This window comes from Petromyzon marinus, chromosome 22 (genome assembly GCF_048934315.1).
Source record: "Petromyzon marinus isolate PM22_M1 ecotype Great Lakes invasive population chromosome 22, UKy_Petmar_22M1.pri1.0, whole genome shotgun sequence".
NCBI classification, from domain to species: domain Eukaryota; kingdom Metazoa; phylum Chordata; class Hyperoartia; order Petromyzontiformes; family Petromyzontidae; genus Petromyzon; species Petromyzon marinus.
The window spans coordinates 9,180,179-9,192,315 of NC_133688.1; the positions used below are offsets into that span (position 1 = coordinate 9,180,179).

Consider the following 12,137-nt stretch of genomic DNA (forward strand, 5'->3'; position numbering starts at 1 on the left):
GGCTGCTTTGGGTGCGCGGTCCAGACTTCCCCAGAGACCCTTGCTGACAGAGGAGATGTTCAGGATGGTTGAGAAAAAGCGACAGGCCCACTCTAATCGTCTATAGCATCCCACGTCAGAGAATGAGAAGGCTTACCGCAGCCTTCGCTCGGAGGTTGGGAGAGTCGTGAGGCGCTGCAAAGATGGGTGGTGGTCGCGGGTTGCTGAGGAGATGGAGTCTGCCTCAGTGGCCTGTGATCACAAATCCCTATTTAACTCCATCAAAAAAGTAACCTGCAGCACCACACCTATTGCCATCATTAGGGGGAAAAACGGTGATCCAATTTCCAACCCCCAGGAACAGGTTTGCAGATTTGCTGAGCATGAGGTCCTGGGGGAGGGGAAATCCCTCAGCCAGGCAAACATCGTGGCACAATGTGGGGATAACCCTGCTGAGGCTGCAGTGCCTCAAATATTGAAGTCACCCCCTGTGAGTGGCTGGCTGAGGTGCCATCTGTTGAGGAAGTACTGAAGGCGATGAAGTCACCCCCTGTGAGTGGCTGGCTGAGGTGCCATCTGTTGAGGAAGTACTGAAGGCGATTCAGAGTCTGAGACCAGGAAAGGCACAGGGCAGAGATGATCTTCCAAGTGAAATGCTGAGGGAGGGTGGCGTTTGTGCACAGACTGCCCTACATGACATCATAACAACAGTCTGGACCACTGGACGGGTTTCGCAGGATTGTAAGGATGTCATGGTGGTCCCCCTCTTTAAGAAGGGGGACCGCACAGACTGTAACAACCACAGGGGCATCTCCTCAATGTGCCAGGGAAAGGTCCTGGCAAGGATTATTCAACATCGCCTTGCTAGGCACGCTGAGGAGAGGCTTGCAGAGCCCCAATGCGGTTTCAGGAAAGGGCGGTCCTACACAGATGCCATATATTCTGTCCGTCTGCTACAGCAAAGGTGTAGGAAATTCCAACAAGACCTACATCTTTGCTTTATTGACCTGGTCAAGGCCTATGATACCATCAGTAGGCCTGGGCTCTTTGTTGTTCTTCGTGCTTTCGGAGTCCCTGACCCTCTGCTCACGATCATTAAGGACCTTCATGATGGTGAGCGGGCCCTGGTAAAACTACGTGGCTGTGAGTCAGAGCCATTACCTGTACACCTTGGGGTGCGACAGGGATGTCCTCTGGCGCCCACATTATGTAACATCTATTTTGACCACGTAGTTCGTGAAGCCTTCAATAGCTGTACCGGGGGAATTTCCATTTGGTACAGATATAATGGGAGGCTGATCGATGCCTGGGTGCGGTCAAGGGATGGCTCCCTATTGGTCAACCACGTTATGTATGCCGATGATTTGGTAACTGCTTCTCATTCAGAGGAGGAGTTGGAGACGCTGCTGCTGAAACTGGAGCGTGCCACTAAGAGGTGGGGCCTTACCATCAGCCCCACCAAAACTAAGCACCTGCCTGGGTAATTTGTACCATCGGACACTCCACCCCCACAACTCCCAATCGGTGATGGGGCAGTTGTGGAGAGAGTGGAGAGTTTCCCATATCTGGGCAGTGTGCTCATAACCGGCTCCTGTTTAATAGCAGAGGTCTCACTCCCAATGAGTCGGGCGGCAATATTTTTTCATCGGTTGTGTAACACTGTGTGGAAGCTACCTGGTCTGTCGCTCCGCACGAAGCTTCAGGTCTTCTCGGCCACGGTCATTCCCTCCCTTCTCTACGCTTGCGAAACGTGGACCCCCCTAATGGAGCATCGTCACCGGTTAGAAACATTTAGGATGGCCTGCCTACGATTCATCCTGGGTTTAACCAGGCTGGATTGTGTGAGGAGCCCACAAATCCTTGAAAGATCTGGGCAAAGTCCCATCAGTGAGCTCCTCCGGCAGGCAAAGCTGTGTTGGCTGGGTCATGTAGCCCACATGCCCAGCCACCGCATGCCTAAACAGCTTTTGTTCAGCCGGATAGAGGGGGCTAAACGGGCGCGGTACGGGCTAGAGAAGAGATGGAGTGATGTGGTACAGGAGGATGTGGAGCTGAGTGGACTTGCCGATGACTGGTATCAGCGGTGTCAAGATCGGTCTCTGTGGAGGAGGCTCGTGAAGGACGCTACTGGGCAGTTGGAGGTAGTCGCCCTCCAACAACAACGGAGGGCGGAGGAGCGACGCTCACAACAACGAGCAGAGCGCCGGGTGGCTAAAGCACAGCAAGTTGGCACAGTAGGGGGCACAGGTGGTGCATCAGCCAGTCATCTCAGTCAGTCGACCGGTGGCACCTGGGTCTGCCCCGTGACCTCCTGCCAGCAGGCGTTCGTGACTTCACGTGGCCTCAAGGTGCACATAGCCTGGCACAAGCATCGTCGTGACGTCACCGCCACTTAGTGGCGAATGGCGGTTGTTGTTGTTGCATAGGTATGTCGTATATTAATTAAAACAAAAATGCGAATAAATCCACTCGTGATATGAAAATGTGGCAAGAATGAAGCATTTTTAAAACAAATAACGAGAAGCATAACTCACTTGTCAATGTTTTTCTTTTTCGCAAATGACAGAGCAGGCATGCAACAGCCAAAGCGACAGGAGCTAAGATTATCAGAGTTCCTGCAATGGCTGGAACCGTCACGTTCTGCCTGTCGTGAATTGCCCCGGCTCGGTGATTATCGGGAAGCGCCGAGTTTAATGGATCGTCCCTTGGTTCCGTAGAAGATGTAAATGGCTTGGCTGTTACACGTCGGAATGCAAAACGTTGTTCGCACAGAGTCTTCATGTCCACTATACCTGATGAGAAATGGCGACAGCAACACGCACCGTATCATAAAATGTGTAATGCAAGTACAGTATGCACGTGTTAACTATTTACATATTATAGGCTTTTATGCTATTCGGAAATTCCCATACCGTATTACATTATATTAGCTGTTTTGAGTTTGCAACCAGTCTGCCTACAATCCCTGTTGGGTTTATGCACGGTGGATTGTGTGAGATCACAAATTGTTGAAAGATCTGAACACAGTACCATCAACCAGTGGGGTCCCGTGGCAGACAACAGACAGGATGCCATGGCTGGGTCATGTAGCCCACATGTATAGCTACTGCTTGCTGAAGAAGCATCTATTTGTCTGGATAGAAGGGCCTAAAGGGGCATGGCACAATATAAAAGATATGTCTCTGTTTGGCCAGATATACATTTTACATTTACTTTTCATCTCCTATGAGACTCATAAGGCTACAATGGCCTCTCTCCATCTTCTCCTGTCCCTGGCTGCATGCTGTGTCTCTCCGCATGCGAGGTTCATCTAACCAAGCTAGATGGGCCGATGTGGTCCAGAACTTGGGAGAAAATTAAACTGGCCTACAATTCGTAGCAGGGTGGTGTTAAGATCGGCCTCTGTGAAGAAGGCTCAGGAAAGATGCTGCGAGACCAGTTGACACAATCACCCTCCACCAACCATGGAGGGTGGAGATGCTTGCAACAATGAACAGAGCGCTGTGCAGCTACAACACAACAAGGATGTGCAGTAGGTCCCTCAAATAACGTTTTTAATCCATTCCATAAAAACGTCTGTTAACCGAAATACCTGTTAAGAAAATTCACTTCTAACTTGAGAAATAAGTTTAAAAAATAACTGAGTCTGCAAGAGAGCTGTTTTCCACTGCCAAAACACAGCGCGTAATGTCAACAAAGCCAGTCGAGGTCTCAACGTTCATAGATGGGCGTCGCTGGCTCACCCCATTTACGAGCGCTCGGATTGGCCGAAATTGGCAGCCGTGTGTTTGACATAAACGTACCACCGATGTAAATGTTTATGTTCGTCGAAACCAATCGGAGGGGGGGGGGGGGGTCCTACAGAAGGTGAAACGTTTACCCGAAAAACCGTTAACCGATGTCATTGTTAGCCAAGGGATCTTGGTCAGTGAACCCTGTAATATTTGGGTCTGTCCTGTGACCTCTTGCCAGTGGACCTTTGACATCCTATTTTGCCTCAAAGTGATCTGAGCCTGGCACGAGCACTAAAGTGGGTTTCACTGCCTCTTACTGGTGAATACCGGTTATTGTTGAATGCACGTAAGAGATACCGAAGACGTAACCTATGTATTGCAAAAAGCCCATAGGAGCATAATGGGTAGAGCAAAACTTTTTGCTTGCTCAATTAGCCACATTTGAGCACACACCGAATCTGTAAAGTGTAAGGAGAGTCAAATGGATTGGAAGGAAAGTTTGAAAAGAGAAAGAGTGGGAAAATGTTAAAAGGAGAGGTCGGCTGGAGACCGGCTGGAGAAAGGATGGCCTTATTGGTCAAGAGGGGGCAGTGGTTAGGAAGGTTCAATAAGTTGTGGATAAGGGTATTTACGGGATGTGCTATGACATCTCAGGGCGGTTCTGGCAACAGCTCTCTAAATGTGTGACTGTTGCCTGGCTTCAAATAAAACATGCAAACTACAATACTCATATTCTTGGTTCTTTCGGTAAAGTCACATAGAAGGGAAACAATAAAATAATAAAAATATAAAACTATAAAATTCTCACGACTTTTCAACTGCAACACAAGCAATCATCATCAGGTGTGAAAACCACAGCAATACAATTTGAAAAAAGTGGCGGTTTTATTAACGTTAGCACCACGGAGAGCGATTTGGCAGTTATTCAGATGGACGAGTCATCTATGTTCGAAAAAGAGGGGGGAGACGAAAATAATTGATGACACTTTTGTCATCTGGCCACATGGCCGGCCTGCTCTAGACCAATTCCTCGACCACATCAATTCCATACACCCAACCATCAGATTTACCATGGAAGTCGAAAAATATGGCAAGCTACCTTTTTTGGATGTCCTAATAAAAATAGACCTGATGGTTCAATGAGCTACTCTGTCTACAGGAAAGCTACCCATACGGATGCTTACCTGAAACCGGATTCCCACCACTATCCATCCCAGAAGAATTCCCTCATCAAGACTCTGCACCATAGAGCCCAATGCATATCCGACCAGGAACACATATCCAGTGAACTCAAGCACGTACACCAAGCTCTTAAGGTTAATGGTTACTCCGACTACACAATCCTTAAAGCGATCACTCCAGCCATGAAGAAGGACCCTCTTGAGGAGCCTTTCAAAACCATCACTTTACCCTACATTGCGGGGATCACAAAAAAGATCTCCAAAATCTTGAATAAACAGAAGATCCAGGTCCGATTCAACACATTATATAAAATCCGTGATCTGGTTCTGTCTGTAAAAAGATGTGATTCCGGACATACAGTACCCTGGCGTCTACAAACTAAGTTGCCTCTGTGGTAGTAGTTACATTGGAGAAACCAAACGACATGTCTTGGACCGCATTCGTGAACACAAAGCAGACCTAAAACACGGTAGGAACAACACCTCGGCCGTGGCAAATCACTGTTATAATTTAGTAGGCTCACATGACATTGACTTCTCCAAGACAGAGGTTCTTTGCAAGCCATCTGGCTACCAGGAGAGATTCGTTCATGAGGCTATCCACATATACAAACACAGAGACAATTTCAACCGAGAAGATGGATTCTGGCTTAGCAATCATTGGAAGGATTTGATCAACCATTTCGGGTCTTAATTAATTGTTCACGCTTACGGTGGCTTTCAGACCGCATCCATTATTTTCGTCTCCCCCCTCCTCTTTTCCGAACATAGATGGAATCGTCAATCTGAATAACTGCCAAATCGCTTTCCATGGTGATAACGTGAAAAAAACGCCACTTTTTTCAAAATTTCTTGCTGTGGTTTTCACACCTGATGATGATTTCTTGTGTTGCAGTCGAAACTTCGTGAGAATTTTGTTTTATATTTTTATGATTTTATTGTTTCCCTTCTATGTGACTTTACCGAAAGAATCAAGAATATGAATTCCTGCAGTCAAAAAAGCTTTAAATTGCAATACTCATGTTGATTCAGTATCATGTTCTTCTTTAAAGCACCCGAAACTTTGTTATCTAAAAGTTGTTTTTATTCTCATTTAACATCTTTAAAAACCTGCAGATATACACTTCAACAGGCCTGCTGTTAAAAAAAAAATCTAAACTGCGTCCACTCTTTGTTGGCGTCCAACATAGAGAGACACTTGTGTACATACAAGGACAATATGCACCTCTACGCTGATAATGCATTTTTGGTGTTGCGATGATTTACGTAACATGACTATCTGCTTCAAGGCTCATTTCCTGTAACCGAGCAGAGGGCCGGAGGCCGTGGGAAACCTGAGTGAATACTGCAGCTCGATAGCCGTCTCAATTATCTCTTTCCCACTGCTGCCAATTGCACAGTGATCACACCCACTCCAGCGTAGGGGCAAAGTGTGGTAGGAAATCATCAGACGCCAACAAGGTGGCGTCTGATGTTTCCCACGACTCTTTATGCCTCTGGCATTCTGCAGTCATAAATCATGCCATGAAGGTCATTTGCTTGTGGATGTGCAGCTTAATGCACGTGTGGACAAAGCCCATGTGTGCTCTTCGTATTCCGTTACGTTTGTTGCAATTGGGATCTCATAGACCAAGCCCTGTGGACTTGAGTATTAGGGTCTTGATATAAAATGTTAAATCAAGTACTGTTCTACAAGTGGCTCTGACGTAAAAAAACCCTGTACTTTTGTTTTTTAAGTTGATAACATTTCAGTGTATTTGTTACGTACCACGGATGCAATGTTCTTCCTTTGCGTGGTTTTGAAATTGGGAATTCATTATGATTTTCTGGAAGTAAAAACATGTATTGATACAATTTTTAATAAGCACCACACTACCTCATTTTGTTTATATAATGGCATGCAATTAAGAATATTAATTGCAATGAATATCAGATTTAATACATTTTGAGGGTATTTCACAAATGGACTCAACATTCTGTAACCGGTGTTAGTGCAGCTTTGGTAAATATTTTGTAACGAAAGGGGCATGACCCTGGTACTCTTGCACAATATTGTTTTCCAAGTTTTACTAATACATGGCAGATGTATAATGAGATTAGTGATGATGGTGCTCTTGCAAAATATACTATATTGTTTAGTATAGATAATGAGAGTATATGAAATGGAAACAGTAATTGACTTACACCCATGTTTGTGAGAATAATAAATTAGAACAATCGATTTAAAGCTTCGTGACTGCAAGGATTCATCTTCTTTGGTTCTTTCGGTAAAGTCACGCAGAATGAGAATAAAATAATAAATTAATAAAATTACACAATAAAATTCTCACGACGTTTCGGCCACAACACAAGTGGCCTTCTTCAGGTGAAAGGAACAGACCTGTCGGGACGACAGAGCTTCCAGAGCAGGTGAACACTATGCTCAGACTTTCCTTCCATTGAAGCTCTGTCGTCACGACAGGTCTGTTCCTTTCACCTGAAGAAGGCCACTTGTGTTGTGGCCGAAACGTCGTGAGAATTTTATTGTGTTATTTAATCTTATTAATTTATTACTTTATTCTCATTCTACGTGACTTTACCGAAAGAACCAAAGAAGAAAGAACAATCGACTTCAGTGCTTGCGAAATTTCATATCTTACAGTGTGCTACACAATCTGGCACCATCACTGGTGTGTAAGATTATTATACTCTGCCTGATTAGTTTGTGCTATGTCGTTTTGCTCCTGCTATTTGCTGAAAATTGCAAGCAGCTCTGGACATCTTGTCTGCTGCTCAGCTGAGCATATTGCTGGTGTATATCTTCAGGCCTGGCTTGTAGATGACATCAAGGTTGTTATGTAATATTAACAGTATGCTATTGGTTTAACATGTAGGCTTTCACGTAGGATTTTGCTCTATCACAAATAAAAAAAACTATTATGCAGCATGCTTTTGCTTTGGAGCACTCAAGATGTCCTTGGAAAAGGATACAGGAGGCTTGTGGTCTGTTTATGCTGCGGTCACTTCTCGGCCAGAGATAGTGGTGGAAACGCGGGCAGGTGAATACTATGCTCAGACTTTCCTTTTCAATCTGCAGATTGTTCCTTTCCATCGGGGTCCCAAGAACTTAATCAGGTCTCCTACGTACAGCTTCAGTTTGTGTCAATTGGCTATATCTGGGTCCTAAATGCTAGCTTTATCTCAACTTTCAGACTCATTACATGTTGTCTTAGAGTCCAGTTACCAGGTTTGTAGTTTTTGGTTTAGGATGAGGTTCATGAACTATGTCTGGCTTTTTGTATACTTAGCAGTGCTGCATTCTTTTGAACAAATTCCGTCGACGCTTTGGAGATCTTCATCTTCGGTCTCCTGGCCCGTGGTATGTGGCTTTTGCACTGACTTTGGCCGTCTGCATGACAGGCACACTGGGCAACATTTTCCTGTACGCTGGGTACTGCTCTTCCCTGTGCTGGTGCACATCACCACAATACTTGCACATTGTGGGCCTGGTTGAAGACGAGCTGCTTTGCTAACCATTTTGCAGTTGTTTGCCACGCCAGCCAGCTGTGCTTCACTGTCTTTTCTGCTGCATTGATGCTGTACATCTTGCTGTCCATCTGCCGTGTCTACTGTGTGTGTGCTGCTGCACCATTGCTTTCAAGTGTTTGACGGTTCGTTCCACTGTGTGGCACATCATGATTGCTGTACTCAAGTCCAAACCACGCTCTTACAAGACGTGATACCCTCGCTTTATAAGATGAGAACTTGTCCCAAATGAGTTGCGCATTCAGTGGGTCATAGTCACAACTTGCTGCGTTCTCTCTCACTTGCATAACTAAACTGTTCAGGTGGTCATCACTCACCTAAGTTTGGCTGCTAACACATCTATGAGTTTTTCATTTAGGCCTGTTACTATGGAGTCGTGTTCAAAGTCAGCTCTTGAAGATTTCCCAATTGCTCCTCTTATCACCACTCATCTTCATTCTTTCTGGAGCTGGAATAGTGATGGCAGCCGAAATGATGCTGAAAAAGTGCTTTCCTTCTATCCCTCAAGCCTCTTGGATATCATTGCAATCCTTTGTTTGAACTCGCAATGCTTCTGCCCACTGTACTCAGTAGCGTCAGATCCTCAATGGATTAGCATAATTGTGGGTCCATAAACTTCTAACACCATGTACTAAGTGCATGAAGTAATCACACCAGACTCAAATCTTAGTTAAACTGCCATGTTCACAGGCAATGATGTAATGCAATAAATTTATGTAACATCAGCCTCATCTTCCGAGATATGACAAAATCAGGTGCATTCTGGGTAGTATAACTTTAAACACCTACATTAACATGTAGTTTTCGATAATGCACCGCCACATTAACACATCTAATACAGTGTTGAATTGTGAAGTAAAACATGGACACGTATTAGAGAGTAATGGGAGTCACCTGAACATGGAGAACACGAGACCCTCCATCGATCCAGTCATTGAGTGGAAACATAAATGTGGTATGGGACTCTTCATCTTCCACCTCAATCTTATCAAGGTTCCAGCCTGATAAGGGTTTATACCAAGCACCACCATGCGATACGTTAATCCTCGTTATGTTCCCAATGTCTCTCGATTTGAGAATGAAGGTGTCCTTCTGTAAAGATTCATATTTCAAAGTTAACGTAATCACGTGCTATCTTTGCTTGCTGACCAAATGTTGAGTGACGAGTCAAAGATCTCATCGATAAATGATTTGTGAACATTTCTTTTTTAATTAAGCTGTTCTGGAGTCACTGCTCCACTTTCATGAGAAGAGCAGAGAGCCAGTCGTACAGCATTAGGTAATATTTGCACAAAATAAAAATGTTAGGCCTCTATTAAATCATAAGAAATTTTTGGGTTAAATCGAATTAAACCCACCAATTAGTAAGGGTTGTCACGTAAATAAAACATACCAATTCGTTACTAGTACAGCATACCCACAACATTTACAATTCGAGTATGACGTTTTGCCAATAATTACAACTAGCATCATCAGGCGACATCCAGAGTTGTGGAGAAATCCTGTTTCGGTATTAAATAGTGCGATAAATGTGATGTCACTTGTGAGCCAATCAAGTGCGATGGCCAGGTTGGGGGGGGGGGGGTGAGGGAGGGGGTTAATGTATGCATATCAATGAAATGGATATCCATTACTGGTGGGGTTATTTGGAAGGATATCAACATACATTATGCATGCATAAAGTTGATGCTAAATTCATCCTATCTCAATTCCAACAGATGAAAAAATGGACTTGAAGTGACATTTCTTGGTCCCACCAGGAGTTCCATTGCATGGAGAATAAAACATCGATGATGAGTTATGTATTAAGATCGGGTGTGCTGATGCCTTTCGAGTTGTATTTCAATTAAAGCCGTCCTATGACTTAAAATTATGTGTGCATGTGGAATACTGTACATGTATTTGGATTTATAAGCTGAAATTAGTTTACTATCGACAAGTATTTAGTTAATTATTCATGTCATATGCAGACATCGTTTAATGTCCAACATGTATAAATAAAATTGAGGTTTTATAAATTATTTGCAGACCAATTAATCCAACGTGAAGGCATCTTGATATGTCCATCGCAATTTAAATACAGAGCACTTAAAACCTCCTGTGGACAAAATTACACTGTAAGTGGATCCACTTAACAAAATTTGGTAACAGGCACAAGTGACTGCCCATGTTCAGGTGAAATTGATTGGGCACGGGGAGGGGGGGGCACTCATCTTCTCACCTGGAAACATATATTAGTGTGCTGGCAGAGCGTGCACCTCTCACACCACTGATTGTATAATGCAACACAGGACAATTCATACCAGTGATCACTGATGGGGTTCCACAGATGAAAGACGATTAACCTCCATCTGATCATGTGCAACATTGACGAATGCCTATTGTAATCACATCAGTATGTATGTGCTGTATGTTGAATGTATGTGTAGTGACATAGAATCAGTCACGGAGCAGCTTAGCGCTGGCTGCTGGCAGGGAAGGGGATCTGCAGCTTGCAGCAGCCCTGACTAATATCAGGGCATGTGATAGACCAGAAAGGAATGTAGAGAAAAGGTTATGGAAGGGACGCATCGAGAACCCGCTAGTAGGTTCCAGAAGGGGGGCATGGACGGAGCGGAGCCGCTGACAGTATAAGAAGGGCCCCAGGAGGGGACCTCGGGGCTGTCGTTTGGAGTGGGATCCCTGTCGTCGTTGCTGCTGAAGATCGTCGCCTTCATCTCTGTCGTCTTCACCTGATATTGCGTTGCTAGACGGTAGTTGGCTGTCTCGATTCAGCGCCGTCAGCGTTAGATGGCTAGTGTTGTGTATAGGCTAGCAACTTATGTAGAATTTGTTTTATAAACGAGAGAGAAGAGTGTGGACCAGTGTAGGGTGTGTATTGTGCAAAGGGTGTTCGGTTAAATAAAATAACTGCCTCTAAGAACTTGCATCTCCAAATCAGTCACTACATATGTATGTTGAAATTATTTTGCACCATACGGAGCTAACCGTGCTAATCGGAGGTATCGTATATTATGGAATTATTTACATTCGTATTTATGACCATCGCAATATTTTATTTTAAGTGATGCCACACCCACGGATTGCAATGGCTGAGCTGCAATTCATTTGTAAATGGATTTCTTATTTTTTCTCAGTGGGCAATGTTTGAGTTGGCTGTTGCAGACAACACCCCAAATACGCTCCTTTGCATTTGTGTAACTGCTTTGATCATGTGTGCTAAGAGCAGTGATACAGGAACAGTGAATGAAGGTCATCTTTTACAGTGGCCACCATATTGTGACTCAATAAGCAATTTACCTGATTATGTTCAAAAGGATTGTTGTGTGTCTTGGAGGAAGTTAGATCCGTTGCAGGATTCGCTGCACTTCCATGGATTGTAATAGAAACGGCTTCATCTGTTCCAGCTTTATCTTCAATTCCAGTATAAACGTGTATGAGGTATGTCTTCAGCGAGTCTGTAATTGAACAAAAATTCAAAGTAATTCAGAATATTGCTACACTTTGTAGTATTAACATTACTCTAAAACAGGGGTCACCAAACTTTTTTCACAGTGGGCCGGATAACTGAAAGAATGACGAGCATGGGCCGCATAATAAATAAATATTTCTGGAGCGTCGGACCTGTGTTGACAGCTGGAAAAACTGGGGGCGGGAAAGATGCGTGTTTGTGTGTGTTGCCATGGAAACCATGGTAACGTTAGAGCGTAGGCGGAGC

General features: G+C 44.4%; 1 protein-coding gene across 3 annotated transcripts in view; it reads right to left on the reverse strand.

The window, feature by feature from the left end:
- Positions 1–12,137, reverse strand: part of LOC116945040 (uncharacterized) — a 28,261-nt gene that overhangs the window by 6,286 nt on the left and 9,838 nt on the right. For all 3 annotated transcript variants that reach the window (XM_076068697.1, XM_076068698.1, XM_032959115.2), the window contains exons 3-6: positions 11,720–11,877; positions 9,314–9,511; positions 6,663–6,720; positions 2,514–2,771 (exon numbers count right to left, since the gene is read on the reverse strand). In XM_076068697.1, the coding sequence (XP_075924812.1) occupies positions 2,514–2,771; positions 6,663–6,720; positions 9,314–9,511; positions 11,720–11,877 (672 nt within the window). The remainder of the gene's footprint in view (positions 1–2,513; positions 2,772–6,662; positions 6,721–9,313; positions 9,512–11,719; positions 11,878–12,137) is intronic.